The 12,193-nt window shown below is 36.4% G+C and overlaps 1 protein-coding gene across 2 annotated transcripts in view; it reads left to right on the forward strand.

The window, feature by feature from the left end:
* The window catches only part of BCAP29 (B cell receptor associated protein 29), a 77,125-nt gene that overhangs the window by 23,550 nt on the left and 41,382 nt on the right, over positions 1-12,193 (forward strand). For both annotated transcript variants that reach the window (XM_075558547.1, XM_075558548.1), the window contains exon 6: positions 5,499-5,607. In XM_075558547.1, coding sequence (XP_075414662.1) covers positions 5,499-5,607 — 109 coding nt within the window. The remainder of the gene's footprint in view (positions 1-5,498; positions 5,608-12,193) is intronic.

A 12,193-nucleotide genomic window follows, 5' to 3' on the forward strand; every position in this document is an offset into this window, starting at 1 on the left:
CGGAAGCGATTACTGTCGCCGCGTTCCTTTGGCGCAGTGACTGTCTTCTCTCCATGCTCTTTTGATGCTTCCTGCTTGACTCAGTCTCCCCCAGAATCAGAATTGCAACTTAAGCCTCGAATTGTTTCCTGAGTTCTTTCAGCTTAAGATATGCTGATTTAAGATAGGTTCTTCCTTTTTTGTTTTCTAACTCTAGATCTTTGCATAGTTTATTATAACATTTGACTTTTTCTTTTCTAGGTGTCCTTTGACATTTTTTTGTTCAGCTTTTTGACTTGATTATTTCTTCCATTTGCCTTAGCTGCTCTAAGATTAAGTGCAGGTTTCATAGTCTCCTGTCTTTTTAATGACCTTTAGGTTTCTTCGTGAATGATGGTCTTCTTGTCTTCCCACAGCTCATCAGGTCGTTTGTCATTAGTGTTCAGTGCAGCACATCTGTTCTTAGATGATTTTGAAATTCACATGGGATAGACTCAGTGTTCTACTTTTGCTCTCGTGGACATGTTTTGATTTTCTTCAGCCGAATTTACATAAGAAATTCACGGTTGATTGTGTGTTCCACAGTCAGCTCCTGACCTGGTTTTAGCTGCTGATACTGAGCTTCTCCATAGTGCCTTCCCACAGATGTAGTCAGTTTAATTTCTGTGTATTCCGTCTGGAGAAGTCCCTGTGTATGTCTTTGGTGCTATTGAAAAAGGGTATTTGCTCAGAACAATTCATTGGTCTTACAAAATTTTATCATGCAATTTCCAGCTGTGTTTATTTCACCAAGTACATAATTTTCAATGACTGTTCTTTCCTCATTGTTTCCAACGTTTTGCATTACAGTCATCAATAATTATCTAGTCATTGATAACCTTCTGCAAACTAGATGGTCACAATTTAAGGTTTGATACCATTACTTCCTTTGTATTTAGGTTTTATTATTTACAGTATTTGCATCACACAGGTTGGTGTGCTTCTTCCATTTGGGTTTAGTTGATACCTCACTTAGGTGGCTGCTTGTTTGAAGACAAGCCTTGAAGACCTCAGACACTATTTTTTCTGATAGTTAGGCACTATCTGGTTTCTCCACCTCACTTTGCTAAAGCCCCATATCTTCAGTGGTCTCTTTGTAAGGAGAAGCATTAAGCAGGTATAGGTCATAGATCTAATTATTCTTAGATTGGGACTAGAATAAAATGCAATCCCCAAATCCATTCATATGTCTATGGTCTATATATATATCTGGTTCATTCTAGAAATGTTATTTTATGATACAAACCATTATAAATAATCTCCCATTGGCATAAGATTATTCTATCGATAATGTCATTAATTTAGCCAATATAGAATTTAAAACACTGTTGAGAAGGGATATTATACAATTATAGGCTGGCTTCAGACTACAGTACATGAATTGTTGACTTACACAGATTAAACTCTTAAAGTGACAGGAAACCATTTATACAAATAGAGGGGGTTGGTGATAGGGCAAATTTTCAGTAACACTCATTTGTAAAGGCAGGACCATGCTTATAAGATTAGTACATGTGATAATAGAGTATGGTGGGCATTAAAATACTAAGTATATGATAGTCCTGAGCCATCATTAATTGGCCCCCTCAAAGCAAGGGATAGGCCATTCCATAACCTTGAGATAGCAGTCACCTGCTGCTTCTCACTAGAGTGTTTCAGCCTCAAGTCCAAGGGCAAGGTCTGTTATAGGTTCTATAAGTCTGTTATAGGTAAATTTGAAGTAAATTCAAGTTGGGTCTCCACATTGAATCCTTCTAGTGTGGCCTATGAAGGATGTAGTATATATCACGTGGCTTAGGTCACCAAGGGCTGGATAGACATTAAATCAGAATGGTCCAATTAGGAACATGGTACCAGGCATATTCTCCCCTTGGGTTCTAAAGATTGATAAGCATTTTTTTTTCCTCTAATGGGAGGCAGCTCTTCCCATTTTACCCACCAAGAGTAATGTAATCACCTCTGAGACATACATGCTCCCTCCCCCCATCTTGACTTGAATTTTCAGTAAGGTTCCCTTTTTACTCTTGTAGGACTGTCTATAGATTTGCTCATACTATCTGAATGAGAGGTCCAAAGTACCTAGGAAATTCCCCTTTACGAACATTGGGTTATATGGCCCCTTCTTTTAAATAACTCCTTTGTAGGTCTTTGGTGTGTTAAACTGTTGAATTATGGCTCTTCTAGCCATGCACTTTGTAACTCCCAACAAAAGACTCGTTCCTGATGGATCTGGGTAAGAGATGTGGGAGAAGATGCTAACAGAATTGCATGCTTCAATGGTGAATGCTTGTTAACAGGGTTAATCCTGAGCGCTTCTCATCCTAACCTGTACCTTTGAACTTCCCTAATAAAGCTCCTGACGGTTAAAAAAAAGAACATTGTCTTTATGAACAGTCTTATACCTGTTGACTTTGATGTTATGTCTCCCCAAGTTTGTTGAGAGATTCTTTTTTGAGTAAGTTTTGATTAATTTGTGTACTTTTAAGAATTTGTTCATTTTGTCCGGATTTAATTCTTTGCCATATATTTCTTAGTATTACAATCCTTTTAATTTCTATGTAAGATTTGTAGGAATGTCCAACTTTCATCTATGATCTAAGAAACTTGCATCTTCCCTCATTTCTTGGTTTACATTAAATGAAAGATTCCTCAGTTTTGCTGATCTTTTTAGCGTCAACTTTTTGTTTTATTCATTTTCTGTTTTATTATTCTCTATTTTGGTTATCTCCGCTCTTAATTTTTCTCATTTCCTTCCTTCTCCCTACTTTAGATGTCATTTTCTCTTCTTAGGGGATTACTTTGAATGGTTTGTTGGTTTATTTCTTGTGGTGTGGGCATTTACCCCTATGCACTTCCCTCCGTCCCACAAGTTGTGCTTTCATTTTCATTTATCTCAAAGTAGGGTCTCATACCTGTGATTTCTCTTTGATCCCTTGTTTGTTTAAATATTGCCTCATGTGAGAATTTTTCAGTTTTCCTCTTGTTACTGATTTCTAGCTTCATTCTGTTGTGTCAGTGATAATATGTCACATGGTTTCAATCTCTTTTAGTTTATTGATAATTTGCTGTGTGTCCTAACAGGAAGTAAGCCCCTGCAGGTGTGCTGAGGAGACTGTGCATTCTGTTGTTAGGTAGTGTCCCGCCTATTTATCTAGTAGCTCTAGAGTTTAGTTGGGATATAGTCTTGCTCGACTCTTTTCCTTCTTTATTGATCTTCTGTCTAGATATTTTATCCATTATTGAAAGTAGGATATAAAAGTGCCCTGTTGTTGTTATGGAGACTTGGTGGGTTAAACATTGGGCTGCTAACCAAAAGATCAGCAGTTTGAACCTACTGGGCACTCGGTGAGAGGAAGATGAGGCATTGTGGTGCTGCACACATTTACCTCCTTGGAGACTCAGGCAGACCGCTCTACTCTGTTCTGTAAGTTTCCAACGAGTGAGAAATGGCCCCAAGGCAGTGAGTTTGAGTTTTGAGGTTTTTCCCATCGTTGTTAGATAACTGTATTTCACTCTACAATTCTGTCAGTATGTATGTCACATGTTTGGCACTGTTGTGTAGTGCAAACTTGTTTAGAATTACCAATTAACTTTTCATTTTAATACTTTTAAATAAGTCGAGTAATGTGGCTACCTCTTAGATTATTTTTCATGTGGGTTAAGATAGGTGGGCCAATGAGCATTTGAATGATTGCAACTAGTACCTGTTGAATTTCAGCTGGGCTTTCCCCAGCTTAAAGTTAGACATAATACATTTATTCGAGTTTATAGGTGCAGGGATGACGCCTACTTACAAGACCAACACAAAGCCAACTCTTCCAAGTCAATGACTTAATAATTTAAGCAGTCAGTGAAAACATTCCTGTGACCCAATGATTCCAATTTGGGCAATTATTAGAGATTCTTTTAACTGAATTCAACCAAGTAATTGCTAATGTGGACAACACCTTTAAAACAATTTCATGTTTTCTTGTTCCTGCTCTTTTTTAAAAAAAATTTTGTTTTCAGTTTGTGGAAGTTGTAAGACTTCTATTAGTATGTACTTTCTCTCATAAAAATTTGGAGGGGATTAAAAACTATCAGTCCTTGAATTTGTTCTTAGTTGCCTAAGCTCTCTTATTGCATGATAATACAGGATTGGATCTTGTGTCATAGATTTCTGCTGTTATCTTTATTCTTCAGATAACTAGATTGAAGTTACCCGAGCACAGAGACCATGGTTAGCTTATATATTTATCCATGATTGTGCCTTACATTATATAATACTGGCATAAAGTTAGTTCTCAGTAGAATTTTGTGGAATTTGTGTGCTATATATACACCAACTTACATTAGAAAAGCAATCCCTCTGCAGTAGAAAGTCTTCTCTTATTTCTGTCTTTGTAAAATGTATATGAGTTGCTTTTTTACCTGGATTATCAAAACTCTCAGTATCCAGTAGCTGAAGTAGCTGTCACTCTTTTTAGTCAATTGACCTATACCAGTGTGTACATATTTCATTTTCTAAACACTAATTAATCTTTCTTGATCACTTAAAACCCTTTCCCAAATGTCTTAGTGATAGTAGACTAGCTTCTTCCTTGTATTAGCAATGCTGCATTCCCTGCAGATAACAGAATGTCAACTCTACATTGTTCTTACTGCGTCACTGTTGGGATGGCCTTTTTCTCGCCTAGAAAGGAGCTCTCGTGGCACTCTTGGGCAAGCAGTGGACTGTGAACGGCAGTAGAAAGATGAGGCTGTCCACACCCTGAAAGACTGGCAAAGCTTCATAAGCCCTGCATAGTGTCACTGTGTTGGAATTGACTTGATAGCAGTAGATTTAGTGATCTTAGAAAAGATAAGCTGCAACCAGAAAATTGAAAGTAATTTATTGAAAACACGTATTTTAGAAACCAGAACAGATATTACAATATAACAAACATCCTACAGGATTAACTGAAGAAAAAATAATTTGGGGATTGTCCAATGAAATTAGTATAAAATTTTCCAAACAGAAATGGCACTATAGTTTCCCACTTAGCTGTCTCCACCTGAAAAGGTTAAACTCTCTTAGGAGTTGGTCAATATGAAAATCGTCTGAGTGCACAGGTCAACAGTTTGAAAATAATGAACTTCCAATTATTATCATCCTGGAGACTGATTTATTTTTCCTTAGATAGTCACTATATACTTAATGTAAGAAAAGAGATTCACATTCTCTGCCTAAATGATTTAGCAATTATCAGTTTCATGGTAGTCCAGCCTTGGAGGAGATTTCAGCTGTCGGAAGGGTGAGCCTTCTGTACGTGTTTCCAAATGTGAAGCTGCCGATCACAAAAGTACATTGCAGACGGGTAAAATACTAAAAGGGACAAAGAAGTAAAGAATAACTAGTCATTTAAAATGGCTTCTCTGGCTCGTTTCCTGTAAGAATGCCTGGCTAATGCATGTTAAGCTTACTTCTTCCTACTTCCTTAGTTGTTCTTTGCTTGTGATAGGTTATGAAAAACTATGGCAAGGGAGAGCGACCAATGTTGGAAGTGGAAAATAAAAAACTAGTAGAAGACCAAGAAAAACTGAAAACTGAATTAAAGAAGACTACCAATGGTAATGTTGTGTGCATGTGCAAAGATTAGAGTGATTTTTTTATGCTGTTATACTTCACTGTTTTCCCTAAAACAAAACTAATGTCTAAATGGCTAAAATATCAAGAATGACCTATTTATAAATTCCTACTCAAATACCAAGTTAAAACATTGTCTCAGCCAAGACAAACACCCTCTGTTATATAGAAAAACATGTAGGTGTTTCAGATCTGTGTTGTAAATACAGATGTTCCTTGCCTTAGTACAAGAGCTATGTTCTTGAAAAGTTGCACATAAACATATTTTTGTCAAATGAAGCACATTTTTCCAACATCATACATTACTTCTCTCAGAAAGACAATCGCGGGGACATAATTTTGGTTATAAGAAAATGGATTACCTGAAGCCCCAATGTTTCCTACCTGTTGAGTACAAGAAAAAGGTTCCCTAAAAGAGATGCCTGGGCATGCAGGAAGCAGCTGTCCGCTCTCCGCTGAGGATTTGAGTGCTCTTCCCAAAATACATTGCCCTGAGGGCATAAGGTGGTATGTCTTCATCCATTCTCTAATTCTCTGGCATTTTTTTAAAAAGTAGTTCTATAATTTTTGTTCTTTATCGGAAAAGAAATTATTATTGCCTACAGCATCATAACATGAGACAGTAGCTAGCCCAAGGCCAGAGTCATCCCAGGAAAATAAGTTTGTGACTTGACCCTGGGGAGCATGCCTATCTATGTGCAACAGACAGGGCTTTTGTTGAACCGACTCTGGGAAACATTTATGCAACTAGGGTTCAGATAGTGATTGATCTGTAGGCCATCTTCACTCTCATGTGTCTTCCACAGCTTGAAGGGAAGATAGGTACATTGGAGAATGTTCAGCGACTGAATCAAAGACCAACTTTATACCGTTTGTAAACAGATTTTCTTTCTATAGGTATCAATATATTCGAAGCTCCCCGTAATATAACTCTATCATTCAACGTATATCTACATTGGTTGGAGACATTTTGCTACATTCGAGTGTATTTGAATTTGAGCTAGAACACAGGATAAAAGTTAATTTTGTAAGGCAAAAAAATCCAGGGGAGGCTGTTTCATGTGATATAAAATTCTTTGGTTACCTTCCCACACCTTGTTTAAAGTAAAATTTTTAAAAAATTGTTTAGAGGCTGTGGCAGTAAGTGGAGAAATAATACCCATGGCCTGGGTATTAGCATAATATAGCCCCAAAATCCAAGAATCTTGGATTTTAGTTGTTGCTATTGTCTCTTCTGAAATTCTAGAAGGTATAGACATATAAGAAAATTTGTATGAAAATAAATTTAACCATGACTTACTCTCAGCGTTAGACATTTGAAGAGAGAAGCCGTGTTCTTTATGTTACCCCACATAGCATGCTGCTAGTCCTTGAGAAGAACCACAGGGCTTTTTCCAAAATAGCTTCAAGGAAGGGAGAAAATCATTTTTAAATCTTTCCTTCATATCTGCCAAAAGGCCTCTTTTCTTACACATTAACCAGGGTGGTGCAAAAATAAGACTGATAATTTTGTTTTTTCTACCTTGGGCTTTCAAAAATTAGTTTCCAACTTTGAAATATTTTGATCTTTTATGAGATCAAACTCAAAACTTAGTTATAAGAGCATCACTGTAACAAATTAGATGTTAGGAAAAATGGTCTTTTTGATAATGTTGGCGTTGTGCTTGTAATCTGATAACCAGATATACCAGCTTCTGTGTTTGAAGTGTAGACTCCCCAGCTACTTTCTAAATGAATCGGTGTTGAGGGCAAAGCAGCTCTTACCTGTTTGAGGATGTCCTGTGTGGTTCCTGTGAGCTGTCTGTGATATTTTATGAACATGATGTACTATTTCAGATAACATCATTAGTGACCTTGGGAAGATCAAAATTCCCAGGCTGAAGAAGATATTTGCTAGCTATATTTTCTTACATTTTTTCCCTCTTTTTGACTATACTAAGGCAAGAACTAGGTGTATCAATGAATGCTACAGGATTTGATTAAGTTCACTATAGTACTCTATATACAGTACCACTCAATAATACATGATGATTTCTAAAACTTAAGTGTATTAAGGCTTTCAAATTATCTCTTCTATTTTAAAATTGAGTAAAAAAACAGTATGGTTGATGGTTTTTAAAAGGGCAAAAAAGATATTTTCTATATCACTTTTCTTACCCTTGCTGTTTCTTTAATCTACATGAGACATTTTCTTTAAAGTATATATATTCTTGGAGGTAAAGCCTAAATAAAAATTTAAGGGTTGCCCCAATTTAGAAAAAAAGAAAGCAGATATTAGATACACTCCATCGACAATGTCAAACTATCATTTGTCAGGTTTTAGCCACCAGATCAGATTATGGCCAAGTTTAATAAATTGCCTGGGCCCCAACAGAGTGATGCTAAAGAGAATTGTGTACAAAGGTAAATCCAACAGTGTTGCTGTAGAGCTCGGTCCAAACAGAATGTGTTTAAACACAACTGCGATCGGTGGATGGCTGCAGACAGGTTCTCTCAGTACTGCACTAGTCTTAGTCTCAGTAGGGAACCGTCACCAAAAGGGTTCTGTTGAAACATTTGGAGGGAGAGGATCTGCAGAGCCCGTCAAATTTAAGGCAGCACAATCAGCGGAGACTATTATGGAGACTGTTGGTTTTATTCTGAAGAATTAATCTTGATAGATTTCCTCAAAGTACACAGAACAACCATGAAGAAGAACGTCTGAGGAACACGTTTGAAGAGAACCCAGAGCTACATTGATGAGAAAAAGGGCAGGAAAGTTGCACAGAGAGTTTTTTTTATCCCATTACGACAATGCAAATAGTCATTTTTTGAATGTAGCAAAGGCTGTCCTATCACAGTACAACTGGAAAAACATACAAAATCATCCCAAATCCATACTTCGGACCCTTCAGACTTCTTTTTGTTCAAAAAACTCTAAATGATTTAAGTCCCTCAAGGATACCAAAGCTGCTGTTGTGATGTGTAAATTGTAGGACACAGAATTCCTTAGTTTAAGAATTAGACAGGTGTAACCATTACCTTCAGAAGTTTATATACCTAGGTGGAGCATATGTTGAGAAACAACAGCTTCACATTTTGAGATTTTTGTTTATTAAAGGTTTCTGTTTAGTAGCAGTATTTTTTGACTTAACCTTCATATGTCCCAGAGCACCTAATTTGCACTCAGAACTTAGTCAGGTATAAGAACTTGATCTGTCATTTTTAATGATCTCCTTAACAATAGCTCTGATATCCCAGTGTGCAAAGAGTAATTGGGAAAAGCACTGCTGTGAAAAATGTGAACCTGAGTCTAGCAAAGTGGACAACGATCACAAGCTCTTACAGCAGAAAAAACCTTGTTGGTAGTAGACAGCCTATTCTGACATCCAAGGAGATGGACTTCAGAAGCTCTCCTCTCATACAGCCACTGGACTCGTTTTTGTTTTCTTTAACTTTATGTGAATTTGGTCGGGTTTGCATATTAGATACCATTTTTGCATTCAACAACGTAAACAGCTCTTAATAGTTTGCCCGGCCCACTCCTCCTTGTGGGATATTAGCTTTTCCTTCTCCGAAGTAACACCTGATACCCTCTTTCCCTTCCTTCTTCGCCCCTCCCACCCCTGGTAACCGGTAAAGCCTATTTCTTCTGGTATGGAAAACTTTTTCTTGATTTTTTTATTTTTTTAACAACATTGGTTTCATACAGTATTGTTGCATGATAGACTAACTTCACTCAGGACAACAGAATAATGCCCTCCACACTCATCCATGTCATGGTGTTGTACAATTTCATTATCATTTTTCAACCATGTGTCGAATTCCCTGGTATGTATTGGTACTTATTCTTAAAAGCAAATACTTTTTCGATATGTATTAAGTAAATACTTCTTCGATATGTGTTAAGTAAATACTTCTTGGGTATATGTATTTGATAGCAAAGCAAATAGCATTTCATCAGTGCGTGCTGTTAAAGCAGTGACAAAAGTAGTTGTGTTCAGAAAAAGGATTAAGGCAAATTCCTTGACCCTGCCATTACTCTTTATTTAATTTATCAGCAATTTGAAAAGAACTTTAAAAATAATTCATTCATTGCAAAATTATTTAACATGGATCATCATACTTCCTTTGAAAAGCACACTGTTCAACAGAAGGCAACTTTAAAAGAACCAACCTGACCAAAAAATAAACCAACAAAATAAGAATTGATGATAAAGGCCCATTGTACATACTAAAATATTGGCAGCAAATAACAGGGTCCTTAGGCTTAGACCAGGAAACAAAAATCTTAGATTCCCCTATTTCTTCCTTGTGTTCAGTGCCATTGAGTCAATTCAGAATCATAGTGTCACTGTGTACAATGAAAGAAACATTACCTTGCTTCACAATCTTTAGTATGTATGAGCCCATTGTTGTAGCCACTGTATCAATTCATCTGTGTTTTTTTTTTTCAATTCATCTCTTTGAGAGTCTTTTTTTTTTTCATGCTGGCTCTCTACCAAGCATGATAACCTTCTTTATTCCCAAAGTATGTGAGATGAATCCTCACCATCCCTACTTCTAAGGAGCATTCTGGCTGTACTTTCACAGATTACAGCTTGAACTTCTTCATTCATTTTCATCTGCTCTCCATCATCTGCCACTCCCATGTGGTTCCACTTGGATGCAGTGACTCTGTATAACCTCCCATCTTCTTTCGATGCTTCCTGCTTCATTCAGTACCTTACCCGCAGAATCCTTCAGTACCCCCACTCCTTACTGTATTAGTATGATTAGTTTTTGAAGACCAGGTCAGTGTGCAAAAATTGCCATTTTGCAAAAGTGAGCGTGACAGCATCAGATCACAAAATGAAGGATGACTAAATTATGATGTGCCAGCCATACCCCTGAGAATCAGTGCCATCCAGGTTGGTACATAACCTTGACCACAGCCAGTATTAGTCTTTCTTTCCACTTTGGCATCTATTATTTCCAGACTTGGATTATTAATGTGCAAAATAAGCTGTTGATAGATCTTTTATTATTGTAAATGCTAAATGTGAGATAATGAGACAGCTGGTAAGTATGGAATCATTTTATCATTCAAGGCTTCACTTTTTTTCCTAGTTCCTTCAGCATAGGAAATGTCCACCACCTTCTTCCTTTTGGGTCTAACTTCACACCTCTTTAGATTTTGTTATAATGCTTTGTCTTCTCAAGCTCTCATCTATTCAGCTCCTTTATATTGCCATTTCTTCCTTTCGCTTCAACTATGCATTTAAAAATAAGTTTCAGAGTTTCTTCTGACATCCACTTTGGTCTTTTTTTTCATCCTGTGTTTTTAATGGCCTTTCACATTCTTCATGCATGAAGTCCTTGATGTTATCCCACAACTAATCTGGTCTTGAAGCATTAGTGTTTAGTGTATCAAATTTATTCTTGTCATCATCACTAAATTCAAGTGGGATATACTCAAGGTCATATATTGGCTATAATGGACTTACTTTCATTTTCTTGAGCTTCAACCTGAACTTGCATATGAGCAATTAATGGCCGATTCTGGTGTTGGTCCCTGCCTTTGTTCTGATTAATGATATTGAGCTTCTCTACTTTCTCTTTTTAGACATCCAGTTGATTTTATACCTGTGTTCTCCATCCAGCAAAATCCACATGACTGTTTTATGTTGGTGAAAAAAGGTATTTCCAATGAGTAAGTCATTGGTCTTGCAAATTCCCATCGTGTGATCACCCATATCAGCTGCTGATCCTTCTTACTTTTTTCTACCTTGCAGCTTAATTGAATATTTTTATTAAATTTCACACTGCAGAATGTGGTATCACTACTCAATTTCGTCATCTTTGGCAGTAGTTGATATTTAATTTTAGACAATGGTCATTTCACCTGCTTCTCTACTAAAAATACTTAACATGTTTCTACTTAACAGTACTGATATTCGTCTCTCTTCCTGGATAAATGCTTCCATATCATTTTCATTTAACTTGAAAAAATAGCTGTCATGTCCTTTACCTTTAAAGATGTTGGCATTTTTAAAAAGCATCTTTTAATGCCAATAATAAAGTTGTACTAATGGTAGCATCTAGGGAGCTGAAATTGCCTTGTTCAAGAGAATTGCAATGCAAGACAAGAAGGAAAATTAAACGAGTATTTATATACTTTATATACTAGAAACCATGTTTTCTTACCTCTTGAGACTTTAAAACATATATCTACAAATTTACAGCCAAGGATTTCAACTCTTTATAAGCCATTAACCCCCCAAATTCTATCCTTAGCATGTTGTTCAGTTATGATGTCTCAGGAACATTAACTCTGTTATCATTAACCTGCTGTTATAGAAAAGCCACCATCTCATTTTTAAATTGTTGATGCTTAAAACCAAGTGCATTATTTTCATCATATTTTTTAATTCTTTATCTTTAAAAAAATCTTTGATATGTATAAGAAATTTATCTCTTTACATATCTGGAAGTTTCTGCTTCACTGAAGTTTCCTAACCTTCTTTCTGATGAAAAGCCCATATTATAAAAAGAATACTTTATTTGATGGATGAGGCAGTAGACAATATATAATTAATGTAAGGTAGTCAA

This window comes from Tenrec ecaudatus, chromosome 9, assembly GCF_050624435.1.
Source record: "Tenrec ecaudatus isolate mTenEca1 chromosome 9, mTenEca1.hap1, whole genome shotgun sequence".
Classification (NCBI taxonomy): Eukaryota; Metazoa; Chordata; class Mammalia; order Afrosoricida; family Tenrecidae; genus Tenrec; species Tenrec ecaudatus.